At 34.3% G+C, this 13,806-nt stretch overlaps 1 protein-coding gene across 1 annotated transcript in view; it reads left to right on the forward strand.

The window, feature by feature from the left end:
* Positions 1–13,806, forward strand: part of SRFBP1 (serum response factor binding protein 1) — a 63,428-nt gene that overhangs the window by 28,786 nt on the left and 20,836 nt on the right. The window contains exon 4 of the mRNA XM_035013983.1: positions 12,093–12,164. Coding sequence (XP_034869874.1) covers positions 12,093–12,164 — 72 coding nt within the window. The remainder of the gene's footprint in view (positions 1–12,092; positions 12,165–13,806) is intronic.

Here is a 13,806-nt window from a genome sequence, read left to right on the forward strand (position 1 = left end):
TAACTATGAGAAGAAAACCAGAAAAAAACGCAAATATATGGAGACTAAATAACATGCTATTAAACAACCAATGGGTCAAGCAAGAAATCAAAGAGGAAATCAAAAAAATACCTTCAGACAAATGAAAATGGAAATACAATGCTCCAAAATCTGTAGGATGCAGGGAAAGCAGTTTTAAGGGGGAAGTTTATAGCAGTACAGGCCTACCTCAAGAAACAAGGAAAATCTCAGAAAAACTAACCTTACAGCTAAAGTACCAAGAAAAAGAACAAAGCCTGGAGTTAGTAGAAGGAAGAAAATAATAAGGATCAGAGTAGAAATAAACAAAACAGAGACACAGTAAAAAAGATTAATGAAACCAAGAGGTGGTTCTTTCAAAAGATAAATAAAATGGATAAGTCATGAGCGAGACTCATCACCAAAAAAAGGGACAACATCCAAATAAATAAAATCAGAAGTGGAAGAGAAGTATAAAATACGAAGATCATAAGACTACTGCAAACAATTCTATGCCACCAAATTGGACAACCTGTAGGAAATGGATAAATTCCTAAAAACATACAGTTTTCCAAGACTGAATCAAGAAGAATAGAATATCTGAACAGACTAATTGCTAGTAATGAAATTGAATCAGTAATCAAAAAACTCCCAACAAACAAAAGTCCAGGACCAGATGGCTTCACAGGTCAGTTCTAAACATTTAAACAAGAGTTAATTCCTGGGGCGCCTGGGTGGCTCAGTTGGTTAAGCGACTGCCTTCGGCTCAGGTCATGATCCCAGGGTCCTGGGATCTAGTCCCACATCGGGCTCCCTGCTCTGCGGGAAGCCTGCTTCTCCCTCTCCCACTCCCCCTGCTTGTGTTCCCTCTCTCACTGTGTCTCTCTCTGTCAAATAAATAAATAAAATCTTTAAAAAAAAAAAAAAGTTAATTCCTGTCCTCCTCAGACTATTCTAAAAAATTGAAGAGAAAGGAACTCTTCCAAAGTCATTCTATAAAACCAACCTTATTCTAATGCGTAAAACAAAGACACTATAAAAAAACATACAGGCCAATATCCCTGATGAAAAAAATCCTCAATTCAAAATATTAGGAAACTGAATTCAGCAGTACAGTGAAAGGATTATACATCATGGTCAAATAGGATTTATTCAAGGGATGAAAGGATGGTTCAATATCTGCAAATCATTCAACATGATATACCACATAAATAAAATGAAAAATAAAAATCATGATCATCTCAAACGATACACAAAAAGCATTTGACAAAATTCAGCATCCACTTATGATAAAAACTCTCAGTGAGGTGGGTAAAGAGGGAAATGAACCTCAATATAATGAAGGCCATATATGACAAATCCACAACTAACATCATGCTCAGTGGTGAAAATTTGAAACTTTCCCCTCTAAGATCAGGAACAAGACAAGAATACCCACTCTCACCACTTTTATTCAACATGGTACTAGAAATCCTAGCTGTGACAGACAAGAAAAAGGAAAGAAAGGCATCCAAATTGAAAAGGAAGAGGTAAAACTGTCACTGTTTGTTGTTGCCATGATACTATATATAGAAAACCCTGAAGCCTCCGGTCTGTGTTTTAAAGTGTGTTTTTATCCGATATAAGTTTTGCTACCCCAGCTTTTTTTTCGTTTCTGTTTTCATGGATTATCCTTTTCTTTCCCTTCATTCCATCTGTATGTGTCTTTAGGTCTGAAGTGAGTCTCTCCTATGCAGCTTATAGGGTGGTCTTATTTTTTTTATCCATTCATTAATCCTCTATCTGTTCATTGGTGCATTTAGTCTATTTACATTTAAAATAATTATCGGTAGGTATGTACTATCAATAATTTTTTATTTGGTTATTTGTCTTTTTACACAGTACCTGGTGTTCTGCACAATGGAAAGCTCAGTAACATGTTTCAAATATTAATATGCACATCTCTTATAAATAGGTTTTTGAAGAGATTATATAGTAAAGAACCATTAAATTTTTCAAATCAGATTGAAGATAAATCTTTATCATAGTAGCTAGTGAATTTTTTAGTTTATTTTATCCTCTTAACGATAATGCTTGAGACTTTGTTGTTAGTTCATTTTTCATTTCAGGTTTAAGAACTTGAATGTCAAAATAAGTTCAGTATGTTGATAAATTTTAAGATGTAGCAGAGAGTAATTAAAAAAGCAAAGAAGAATAAAGCTACTTGTGTCATTTCCTAAAAGGTTTACAAGTCAGGTTGATACCTTTTTTGTACTTTTGTCTACTTTAATGTTTTTTAGTCTGTTTCTTCATCTTAAAACTGGAAATATTTTCTAGTTGACCTCCTTACTGTGGGGATTAAATCTATAATGGAATCCTGAACCTACGAGGAGGGTAATGGTAGTCCAAAGGAGGGAACCAAATTCAACAAACAGTACAGGAGAGGAAGCAGAACGGGGATAGGAACATAGCAGAAGCGTGACGAAGAGGCCCACAGTGGGAGACGCCTCTGAGCTGTCTCCTCTGAATGGCAGAGGCTGGAGATGCCGTTAATTGCAATAGGGAACACAGCGATAGGCAAAGGAGGAAGACAGAGATACTTTATTTGGAAAAAAAAAATCCCTTGGCAGTATGATAACAGAGTATACCTTATTGAAGTTCCATCTGGTAGAACTGTATTTAGGAAACAGTAGAACAATATTTAGGAACAAAGTTTTTTGTTGTCACTGAAGGATAACCATAATGAGATTTCCATCTGTGGAAACGCATGAAGATTTGGATGTCAGTAACTCTCTCACGAGTTATTTCAGATTCTGTATTTCAGAGAAATGCCTTTCTTGCCTGATTTCCCAATAGACCAAAAAAAAAAAAAGAATTTCTAAGAATTCAGACTTCTCTTGTCACCCTTTAATTCTTTGTATCTGGTCTTGCCCCTTATAACCTAAACGGAGTCCCAATTTTAGTCTCATTTTGGAAAACAGAAATATGTTTCCTATTTTATGAAATTAAAAGCCCAACCTTAATGAGAGCCTCTTGGAATTAAAAATGTCAGCATGGTTACTGCGTCCAAGTTACTTTTTGTCTTGACTCAGTCTCTCTCCCCAAAGCGTGATATAGAACAGTTTGACTGCAAACATACTTTGCCCACTGAATCAGAGACAACAGTACAGTGGTTATCTAGTTATGAGTCAGAAGATTCAAGTCTCAAAAGCCTCTGGAAAGAAGAAAGAAAAGGAGATAGCCCAATAATCAAAATTGGGATTATCTCATTCCAATTAAATTTGCTATTTTGAATATAAGCAAAGCAGTAGCATCCAGCATCATGTGGAATAAGGGAACTGGAATATTCTGGTAAGTCTTGTTATTAGTGGATGACTACTTTTAATGTAAGAAACTTGAACAACTTTAGTTGAATGTGATGAGGAAGGAATGAAAACCATGTCTGATTTATCACCACTGACAACAGGATATGGCAAAAAGCACCATGTGGGGATTCCAGGCCCACCCCTGTTATAATACCTTGAATGGATCTCTTACACTTTCTTGGGTTAACATTTCCTCTTAGGCTCATTGATTCACTGGAAGGATTCACAATACTGAAAAAAAAAAGCTTTTATGCTCACAGTAATATTTTATTACTGTTCAAGGATACAGATTAAAATCAGCAAAAGGAAATGGCAAATGAGAAGAAAGTCCAGAAGACACCAGGCGTACACTTGTATCTTCCTTCCTCTTCCAATATAGTCACATGGACATACCCCCAGCAATCATATGTGACAACGCTTGCAAAGTGTTGCCAACTAGGAAAGCTGACTTGAGCCTTTGGTGCCCAGGGTTTTTATCCAGAGCCAGTCACATAGTCGTGAATTACCTGCATGACTGTCCTCATCAATGACTCAGAATTAAGCCTCCCAGAGCATAGACATAGCCACCATAAGTCACATTGTTAGCATCAACTATCTGATCAAATTGGTACCCTGTGTTCCAAGAGCTCAGAACTCATCTCCAGAAGCTGGCCAATGGCCAGTCCTGAAGATACACCTTTTTCAGTTATGTGCAGAGTTTGAGCAACCCAGGCCTGCTGAATTAACCGTTTCCTGCATGGGTATAGAATTACATAATAGTTTAAGTCTCTTATAATTTTAATGTTTTAATGAATGGATTACTAACTCCTCTCATATATTTGTAAAAAATTTAATGCTTTATTTCATCTTTGAGATGGATTGGATAATTCATAATGATTTGAAAGCTTAAATAAAAGAAATAAATTATACTGACGCTAGAAAATAAAGCTGAATTGAATGTCTAACAGTGAAAGAATTTGTGTCTTACACAAGTCAACACAGAGCCCTGCTCACTGATGAATAAACTCCCAAGTGAATAAAATCCCAAGATTAAGATTTTCAGACTTGAGTTCTTGTAAGGAAGTCAAAGGAAAAGAAGCCACTTAAGCTCAGTTTCAGAAGCTTAGTCAGCATTTGATTAGTAAATTACTGATTTTTTTAATTTCCCTTGCATTGGTGATAAATTTAAACTTTTTTTTAAAATGAAAACCCTTTATAGGATTTCTCTACAATTGAGTAAAATTGCTCAGGTTTTATTTGTCTTATTTAGTATGAGTCTCTTTTGCACTCATTTTTAAAGTTGTTTAGTGCAGTATTCCATATTTTGCATCTGTAATTTAACTCTGGTATCTTCATTTTCCTATTGTTTATCCTTGGTCTATGGTTTTCTAGTTGAGAATGGCTTTGTGTTTTTGCTACTTATCTTTTTTTTGGGGGGGGTCACTTAATGTGTTTGCTCATATTTATTGGATTTTAAAATGTTAAAAAATTTCTTTTCCTAAATTAAAATGTATCTAGGTATTTTTTTCCCACATCCATAATGTATGACTTTGGTATAAAATTTGCAAATTACCATATGGAATAATGCATTTTGTTCTGCTTTTGAAATTGTTGAATATTTGACATGGTTATATTCAATTTAAAATAGAGAAAAACCTTTCTAAAATTTAAGAGAAATACTTTTATCTGGAAAAAGGCTTAAGAATTAATTTTGTGTAAAAGAAAACTAAGTGTTTCTGTATGGTTAGTCATTTTATTTAGAATTAACCCCATACACTAGAAATGGCTTAATGCAAAATTATTATACAAGCCCTGAACTGGTATCTTTTCTCTCACATTTTTAATGGATATTTTCTTAACCATGTGCATGAGGGGACCAGATAACCTTTCAAAACTAAGTACTTGTAAAATGTCCTTGGAATAAATAAATAGCTGCTATGTAAAAAGTCTGTTATTCGGTCTAGAAATGGATCTTAGTTTTCTATCTGGCTTAAAATCGTTTCTCAGAAGGAACAGTCTTATCTTTTAGTTGCCACCTACCTAGCTTATTAGCTAATGTGGTTCCCACCCATTCACAACATAATATGTATGTTTCAGTGAGTCCTTAAGTAGTAATATTTTACTTTCTCTCATTCTAAAAAAAAAGTACAGTAATGTACCATACTTTTGAGCAGTAAATGCTCCACTTTGCAACACCCTAGGAGTCCTCCTTGCCATTCTTTCCAGAATTTCTCTTCAGCTTTGCTTCATAAAGAAAAAGCCCACATTTGCAACTAAATATTTTTTGGCAAATCCTGGATTTGACTTTTCTTTTGATAAGAGACTTTACTGATCTCTTTTAGATTTTCTCTTCTCACTAAGAAATAGGCATTTTAAATTTCTTTATTCTGGTCCAATTCTGTTAAATAAATGTTTTGTACTGGGATCTAATAGGCAAAAGTATTGAATAAAACAGCTTTCTTACCCTTGAAGAACCTACCCTGTAGGCTTTTCATTCCATTTTTATATGAAGAAAATGGAAGGCAAAGGTTAATATAAGCATAAATTATTCTGTGACTGTTTTATATTGTACCTCAGGCCTTTTCGGTTTGACTAGATAGCTTACTGCCTGGCCGTGTTCAGGTTTGCTTCCTTCCCATGCACTTGAAACAAAACTGTTCCCAACAAGCTGGTTGGTTAGAGTGTACCTCTGCTTCTGAATAGTGAGGCAGAAAACTGAAATTGTTGAAACTCTTTATGGTTCAAGCCTCTAAATACCATTTGTCTTTCAGAGTTCTTTCCTTTTTACACTAAATTAAGGCTCTTTGGGGTTTTATCCACAAACCTTGCAATTTTACTTGCTTTTGGAACTCTTGTGGGGAACCATTCACTTATAACAAAGATAAAAGATGTATTGACAGCTGAAAATCCTATGAACTACCCATCATCCCAAGTATTCTTTGAAAATTGTGAATTACTTCAGATTTAAAAAAAAAAAAAAAAAGTCAATTCCCAATATCCTTGACAGTTTAAATTACTGATCTAGTGGACCTTAATGAATTTTGGTGTAGCAACTGGCTTTCATAATCCATTTGCAGGGTAATTTATTCTTAAAATATGACTAAAATTGTGTGGCCAAATTATAACCCAATGTTTAGTTTTTCACTCAATCCAAGAGAAATGAAAATGTTGTTTAAAACTTATCCCTTGAAAGTATATTAGATATGCTGAGTCAGAATGTACATAAATCTAGAATTTAGAGCAGTAAGAGACAGTTTGTGAATTCTGAAAGTTTAGCATGAACTTCCCAAGTAGACTCCACAGTGGACTCTTAGAAGGATTCAAAAAGGCCATAGGTTAAATTTCCTCTTGCCTTCTGATGGGAATACTAACATTTGAGGTGCTGTCTATCCACTTGTGACAATATATCAGGAGTCTTATTCTGAAAGGCAATACCTGATCTCTTATGAATAAACATACAGGGAGGGAGGAATAACTTCATAATACACTATTTATTGCTGTTTTTGCATTGTCTAAAATGACATTTTATTTATTAACTTCTCATTGTCTACTTGTGATAGCACTAAACAGAAATTCTAGGTTAACATAGGAGATAGCATCCCCTATGCTGTCATGTGCTTATATTTAAAACAAAGGCAATAAACAACTTGGCTCCAAAATACTCAAGAATGAGTGTTGTCATAAGGATTGTTTAAGTCATTCATCTCCATCTAAATTTTACTTTGATAATTAAGGTGAATATTTTATTCTGGGCATTATTGATGGCACAGAGTGCATGTCCAAATAATACAGCGTAATGAATAATACGAAGATTGGTAGGAGATAGAAACTATGTTAGCTTCCTAGTGCTTCTGTAACAAACTATCATAAATTTAATGGCTTAAAACAAGGATATATTATCTTAGAGTTCTAGCAGTCAGAAGTCTTAAAATCAGGGTGTTAGCAGGGCTGTATACCTTCTGGAGACTCTAGAGAAGTCAGTCTCCTGTCACCCTCAGCTTTTAGAAGCCACTTGCATTTCTCCATTCATGGCCCCTTCTTCTATCTTCAAGTCCACCAGCATAGCATCTTCAGGTTTCAGTCTCCTTCTCTTGCTCATTTCCTTTCTCCCTCCCCCACCTCCAACCCAATCTCTATCTCACTCCTATTCTCTGCTGCTCTCAGAACTTTTAGTTACTTTAGGCCCATCTGGATAATCCAGGATAGTACCCACAGCTTAAAATCTTTAAGTAAATCTGCAAGATTTCTTTGGCCCTGTAAGGTAACATACTCACAGGCTCTGGGAATTGGGACATGGACATACTTGGGAAGCCGTTCAACCTAGTACAGAGTGTGCAAATAATAGTTACTTATGTTGTAAAAGTAGAGGTTATCATAACCCTAATTTGTGTTTGCTGGTCATACTCCCAAAGGTACGAATGTAAACAGATGCTTTTCCCTTCTTCAGTCTAAGAATATATTCTCTACTTAGTGGCCATTTTTCAGAAGTATTATATTTCTTAAAGGCTCCTTTAGTTTTGATTGTGTGGATTTAATTTAAGTTCATTGTCTACGGTGTGTCTGGGGCTTTTGAGTTTTTTCAGAAACAACGGATGAGATAAAGAGCAGGTACTCTGGCTCTTGCTGTTGCTGAGTAATAAACCGTTCTTTATCTCTGGCGCAAGAGTTTTGTGTCTTCTGCTGGCATCCACAATACCATGTCAGGCTTACTTACTAACTTTCAAGTAGGGTAAAATCTCAGATCCTTCACGGATTTTGACAGTGGCTCTTGCTTATAATTTACCCAAGAAATGCCCAGCCTTTTTTAGTGGCATTCATGTTTCTTTAAATATTCTCAACCTCATTCAATTCAGATCAACTTCAGTTTCCCTGTTAAGCGTATTCTGTTTATTTTGAACCTTCATAACATTTTCCCAATAGTATTTCTGAAAGACCACGTAAGTTGCCAGAATTAGGTACTGGGGTTGCTTAGTGCCTCACATTTATTCAAAAACGTATCTATTTTTTGTGTGTGTTGAAAGGTGTGTTACTGTTGAAAGGTACAGTAAATACTTTAAACTTCTATAAATCAGCCTCATTTAAAACTAGAAGGTTCTTATAACTAGAAGATTCTGTGTTCATTGGTCACATGACATTGGAACCATGAGGTAGAGTTTAACTTTTGTGTTAGTTTTTACATGAATACTTTAAAGATGGTGGAGCTCTTTTGGATTATATCAAAGTGGCAATAAAATAGATTATGATCTAGTGGAAGCAGTAATTAAGGTCAGTCTTACCACCAACTAACAATAGGACCTTGGAAAAATCACATGATTTAATTGAGTCTTCCTTTCCATTTGATAAGTGAAGAATTGAATAAAGATAATTTAGGTTCCTTTTAGTTGAGCATTTGTTCATTTATTTCTGTTACCTTATTTTTATTTATATAGTTGTTTTAAAAATAAAAACCTCTTGGGCGCCTGGGTGGCTCAGTCGTTAAGCGTCTGCCTTCGGCTCAGGTCATGATCCCAGGGTCCTGGGATCGAGTCCCACATCGGGCTCCCTGCTCGGCGGGAAGCCTGCTTCTCCCTCTCCCACTCTCCCTGCTTGTGTTCCTGCTCTCGCTATGTCTCTCTCTGTCAAATAAATAAATAAAATCTTAAAAAATAAATAAATAAAATAAAATAAAAACCTCTTTAAATGTGTCCTATAGATTGTGAAATGCAGTGTTGCCTTATTAATTTCCAGAAACCCTGAAATTGCTGTTTATATTTTTCCTTTCCCAAGAGTTATTTGAGATTTTTGTTGTTGTTGTTGTTGTTGTTGTTGTTTTAAATTCCTGGTAGAAGAGCCTTTTTTTCCATTGGTTTTCTTTAATTCCTACTTTTTCATTGTGATCAGGGAATGTTGTTTTTAGTATTTTACTTGATGGAACTTACTAATACCTACTTTGACTTAATATGTGATCAATTTTTTAACGTTCATGTGTGCTTGAGAAGAAGGTATAATTTGTATTACTAGAATATAATGTTCAAAATAAATCCATGACAGATACACCTTATTAATTATGTTAAGATTTTCTAATGCTTTTCCCCCTATTCTCAACTTTCTTGAACTGAGGGTTGTGTGAAAGTCTTCTATTAGTAGTGTGTTTCTATTTTTCCATATCTTGTAGTTTCTGCTGTGTCTCATTTCATTTTTTTTCTTTACTTGAATTATTCTTCATCTGATACATGATCTCAACTCCTGCTTCCTAATTGTTCCTATTTGCCTCGTATATCTTGGTGAATTCCTTTGTTTTTAGCCTTTTTGAATCATTGTGTTTTTTTGTGTATCTCATATATTTAGCGTAGACTTAGGTTTTGCTTTTTGATCCAATCTGGATGTCTTTTTTTTCTAGTATCAACTTCCCCAGTATCTTAATCTTCTACTCCCTGGCTCTCTGTATGTGCAAGCTTGTAATGCATTGAGTGCTATGTTGAATTTGGTGTTAGTTTCTCAACTTGGAGATATTTTGAAGTTTATTGTATCCTCTACCTCCTAATAACGATGAAGGCATGGTTCATGTAGTCCTTGTTGAATTTATTCTTTTGGAGGGAGTATGTGGATTGGTTGAGATTTAAGCAGCATTATCTTCTGCACGTATTATGTTCATATTTGCAATAACATTTAACTGATTTACTCTTTAGAATGATTTTTTTATTTACAGAGTAGAAAAAGATACCTATAGCCAGCCGACAAAAAAATTTGGATTTTTAAAATTATAATTTAAATAGTTTTACTGACTTTAAACTGACAGGGAGCCCATCTTTCAAATTAGCTCATCAGTTCCTAAAGACATTATACACACACACACACACACAGACTTAAAAGAAAGAATCTATTATTTTTATTCTCCTTACATAGATTTGTTTTACATACACATTTTTTCCTAATTGCATCCGTGTATACAAAATAAAATTGAGTATTTTCAGAAACTGTGCTTTTTGATCTTTCTGACATTAGACCATTATCAGTATTTCTTTTTTTTCCATTCTGCTCATTTTCCAAAAGCATAGTATGGTTTTTTAATACAGAATCTGTGGTAATTTTTCAGGAGTTACACAAATCAGTATGTACAAGGATAATTACTCCATTCTTATTTATAAAAAGATTTAAAAAATCAGAAAACATACTAATGTCTGATAATAAAAGGTTGGCTAAATAAATAAGGACAGTGATGTAAGAGAATGAAAAGAAAATGGATAGATATTTGCTTTGTCATTAAATGATAAAGCTAGTTTACAAAATGCTATGGTCCTGGTTTGTGTGTGTGTGTGTGTGTGTTTAGGTTTTATTTATTTGAGAGGGAGAGAGAGAGAGCATGCGCGTGGGTGCACGTGTGTGAGCGGGGGGAGGGACAAGGGAGAAAGAGAGCAGACTCCCCACTGAGTGGGGAGCCCCAGGCAGGGCTCAATCTCATGTCCCCAGATCATGGACTGAGCCGAAACCAAGAGTTGGTGCTCAACCAACCGAGCCACCCAGGTGCCCTGGACCTATTTTTGTTTAAAATATATTTTAGGGGCACCTTGGTGACATGTTCGGATAAGTCTCCAACTCTTGGTTTTGGCTCAGGTCGTAATCTCAGTGTTGTTAGATCGAGCCCCATGCTCCATGCTCAGTGTGGAGTCTGCTTCAGACTATCTCTCTCTCTCTCCCTAAAATAAATAAATCTTAAAAATACATATAATTTAAATAATTTTCATGGAATAATTCCTGTACAGTTTTTGCCGTGTCATACATTTATCTAACTTACTATCACTCAGTGTTGTTTTAAAACCAACTATCTGATTTTATTTAGCTTTCTTCCAAATAGTATTATGAAAAAAATACACAAATGTTCATTGTATTTTTTCATGCACAGTAGAATAACTTGATAAGTTAAGAGAAATTTCATTTTTGTATGATCTAAAGTCCTCATTCTTTAGTGAAATGTGTATCAAACTCAGTTCTCTTAAACATATAGAAGGGTGTATGATAAAATTATAACCGTGTATACATTGTTAGTAATTTTACTTATTTTTTCTCTGCTTTTCTGGTTTTTAATTTTCTAAAGTAAATTTGGATTAATTCCTTGTATAATATAAAAGTATTTTGTAGCTTAGATTTTTTAATCATTAATTAAAATTAAGTATTTCTCTATAAATCTTTACACTTCTCTGTGAAATGATGTAATTGCTAATGCCCTGAAATGTAATTAAAATAAGTAATAATTTCTTTGAAATTTAGAAGTCTTAAATTAATATTTTGAGTTATATTAATCTTATTTCAATTAAAGAACTGTTATTAAGCTGGAAATTTAATGGCACATTAAATTTTCTGGCTTCCATGGAATCTGAGTATAACTGTCTTAAGAGGATTAGCTCTTAAATTCATTTTGCTGTGATTTTTCATAGTATTGTAAGTTCATACTGTGACAGGAGTTATTCTCATCCAAAAATTAAGAACTTATTTAATACCAGATTTCTTAAAAGACAAACATGGGAAGGAATGTACCTCATAATAACGAATGGTGCACTAAAATTAGATTCATAACTGGGCGCCTTGGTGGCTCAGTTGGTTAAGCATCCTACTCTTGATTTCGGCTGAGGTCATGATCCTCAGGGTTGTGAGAAAGAGCCCCACTTAGGTCTGTGCTGGGCATGAAACCTGCTTAAGATTCTCTCCTGCATCTCTCTCTGCCCCTCCCCCACAAAAATAAAATAAGTAAATAAAATTAGATTCATAACTAAAATTCCTTTTTTTTTTTTACAGGAATTGAAACCTGATATAGTAACTAAATCTGCTCTCAGTGATGATATCAACTTTGAAAAAATCTGCAAAAAGGTATATCTGCAGTGGATTGTCTTTCTTTTAAGAAAAGTTCCTTTTTATATGGTTGACTTACTTTCTCTTGTCACCTTTGTCCTTGAAGAAAAAACTTATCAACAAGCAGTTACTATTAGTATATGATGATTTTTCTCCAGTTGAGCTCCGTTATTGCCACCAAAAAAATATTTTTATGGTAATTTATGAATTTTGCTTTGCTTGTGATAGCACACCTTCAAGGTCCTTAAAGGTATGTTGAACTTAATGTGCCATTTATGTGTTAGTAACAGTTTGTTAATCTTACTAAACAGAACAAACAATATTTTTATTTTTTCCTGGTAATTTTTATGACTATTTCATTTAATCTCCATATATAGTACTCGTGAAAGATTATTTTTACCCCCTTTTTACAAATGAGGAAACTGTAGGTCAGAAAGAATGAAGTGAACTGAGTAGAGCTATCCCACTGTTATATGGCACAGTTGGGACTTCTACCCAGTTCTCCTGCTCCTACTATTTCCCCTTTTTCATTTCCGTCCAATTTGCTAATGTCTACGTAAGACAGTTCCAACCTGAGAGCATATTTTGGATTAATGGATGTTTCTGTGTTGCTTTTCTGTTCTCACTTTCATTGGCATTTGCTCTAATGTGTATTATTTCTTGTTTCTTGCCTTTATGTCCACTTTGCTCTTTTTCTTGTTTCTTAATGTGGAAGCTTCAGTTACTGATTTTAGAGCTTTCTTATTTTCTAACAAGCATTTAGTGTTACAAAGTTGCCTTATGTAAGCACTCCTTTAGCTGTGCCCTTAAATTTGATGGGTTGTATTCTCATTTGCTTTGAGTTCACAATGTTCTAAATTTCCCTTGAAACTTCATCTTTGACCTATGGTTTAGTTAGAAGTATATTGTTTAATTTCTGAACAGTTGAAGGGTCTTCTAGGTATGTTTTCATTATTGTTTCCTTTATGATCCATGAGCAGCCTTTTTATGATTTTTATTTCTGTTATGGTCCAGAATGGCTTATCTTGGTAATATTTCATATGCACTTGAAAACAGTATGTTTTCTCTTGGGATCAGTATCCTAAAAATGTCAAGTAGGTCACGTTAGTTGTTGGTGCTGTTCAGGTGATTTATATCCTTACTGATTTTCTGCCTACTTGTTTTATTGATTACCCAGAGCCTTATGTAGAATCTCCAGCTGTAGATGTCAGTTTGCCTATTCCAGCCCTCAGGAAAGAATGCTTTGATTCTTTGAGACTAGCACTGACTTTTCTACAAGTGATATGAGACGTTAGATTTTAAAGCATTTTAAGAAAGCCAGAATATGAAAGGTTTTTATTTGTTTGAGGGGAGGGAAAACTTGTTGGTGCCATTGTCCTGATGAGAAAAGCAACACTAAATCCATGAACAAGATTTTACAACAGTCTCTTTATTTTGTACTAGAATAATTTTACAGTAAATATTCTTATTTCTTAGGATTTTTTTCATAAAGAGAGGAAAAAATATAGTTTTAAGCTGTGGTTTGGTCTATCTCAGACAAAATAATGACATGTTAAATAGAATAATGGTAACTGAATAAAAATGTTACAGAATTTTTTTGTTTTGTTTTCTCTTGAAAGTTTAAAAAAAATAATCATTTTTCCAGAGTAAGTTTTTTGAG

This window comes from Mirounga leonina, unplaced genomic scaffold (genome assembly GCF_011800145.1).
Source record: "Mirounga leonina isolate KUSES-001 unplaced genomic scaffold, KU_Mleo_1.0 Mir_168, whole genome shotgun sequence".
NCBI lineage: Eukaryota > Metazoa > Chordata > Mammalia > Carnivora > Phocidae > Mirounga > Mirounga leonina.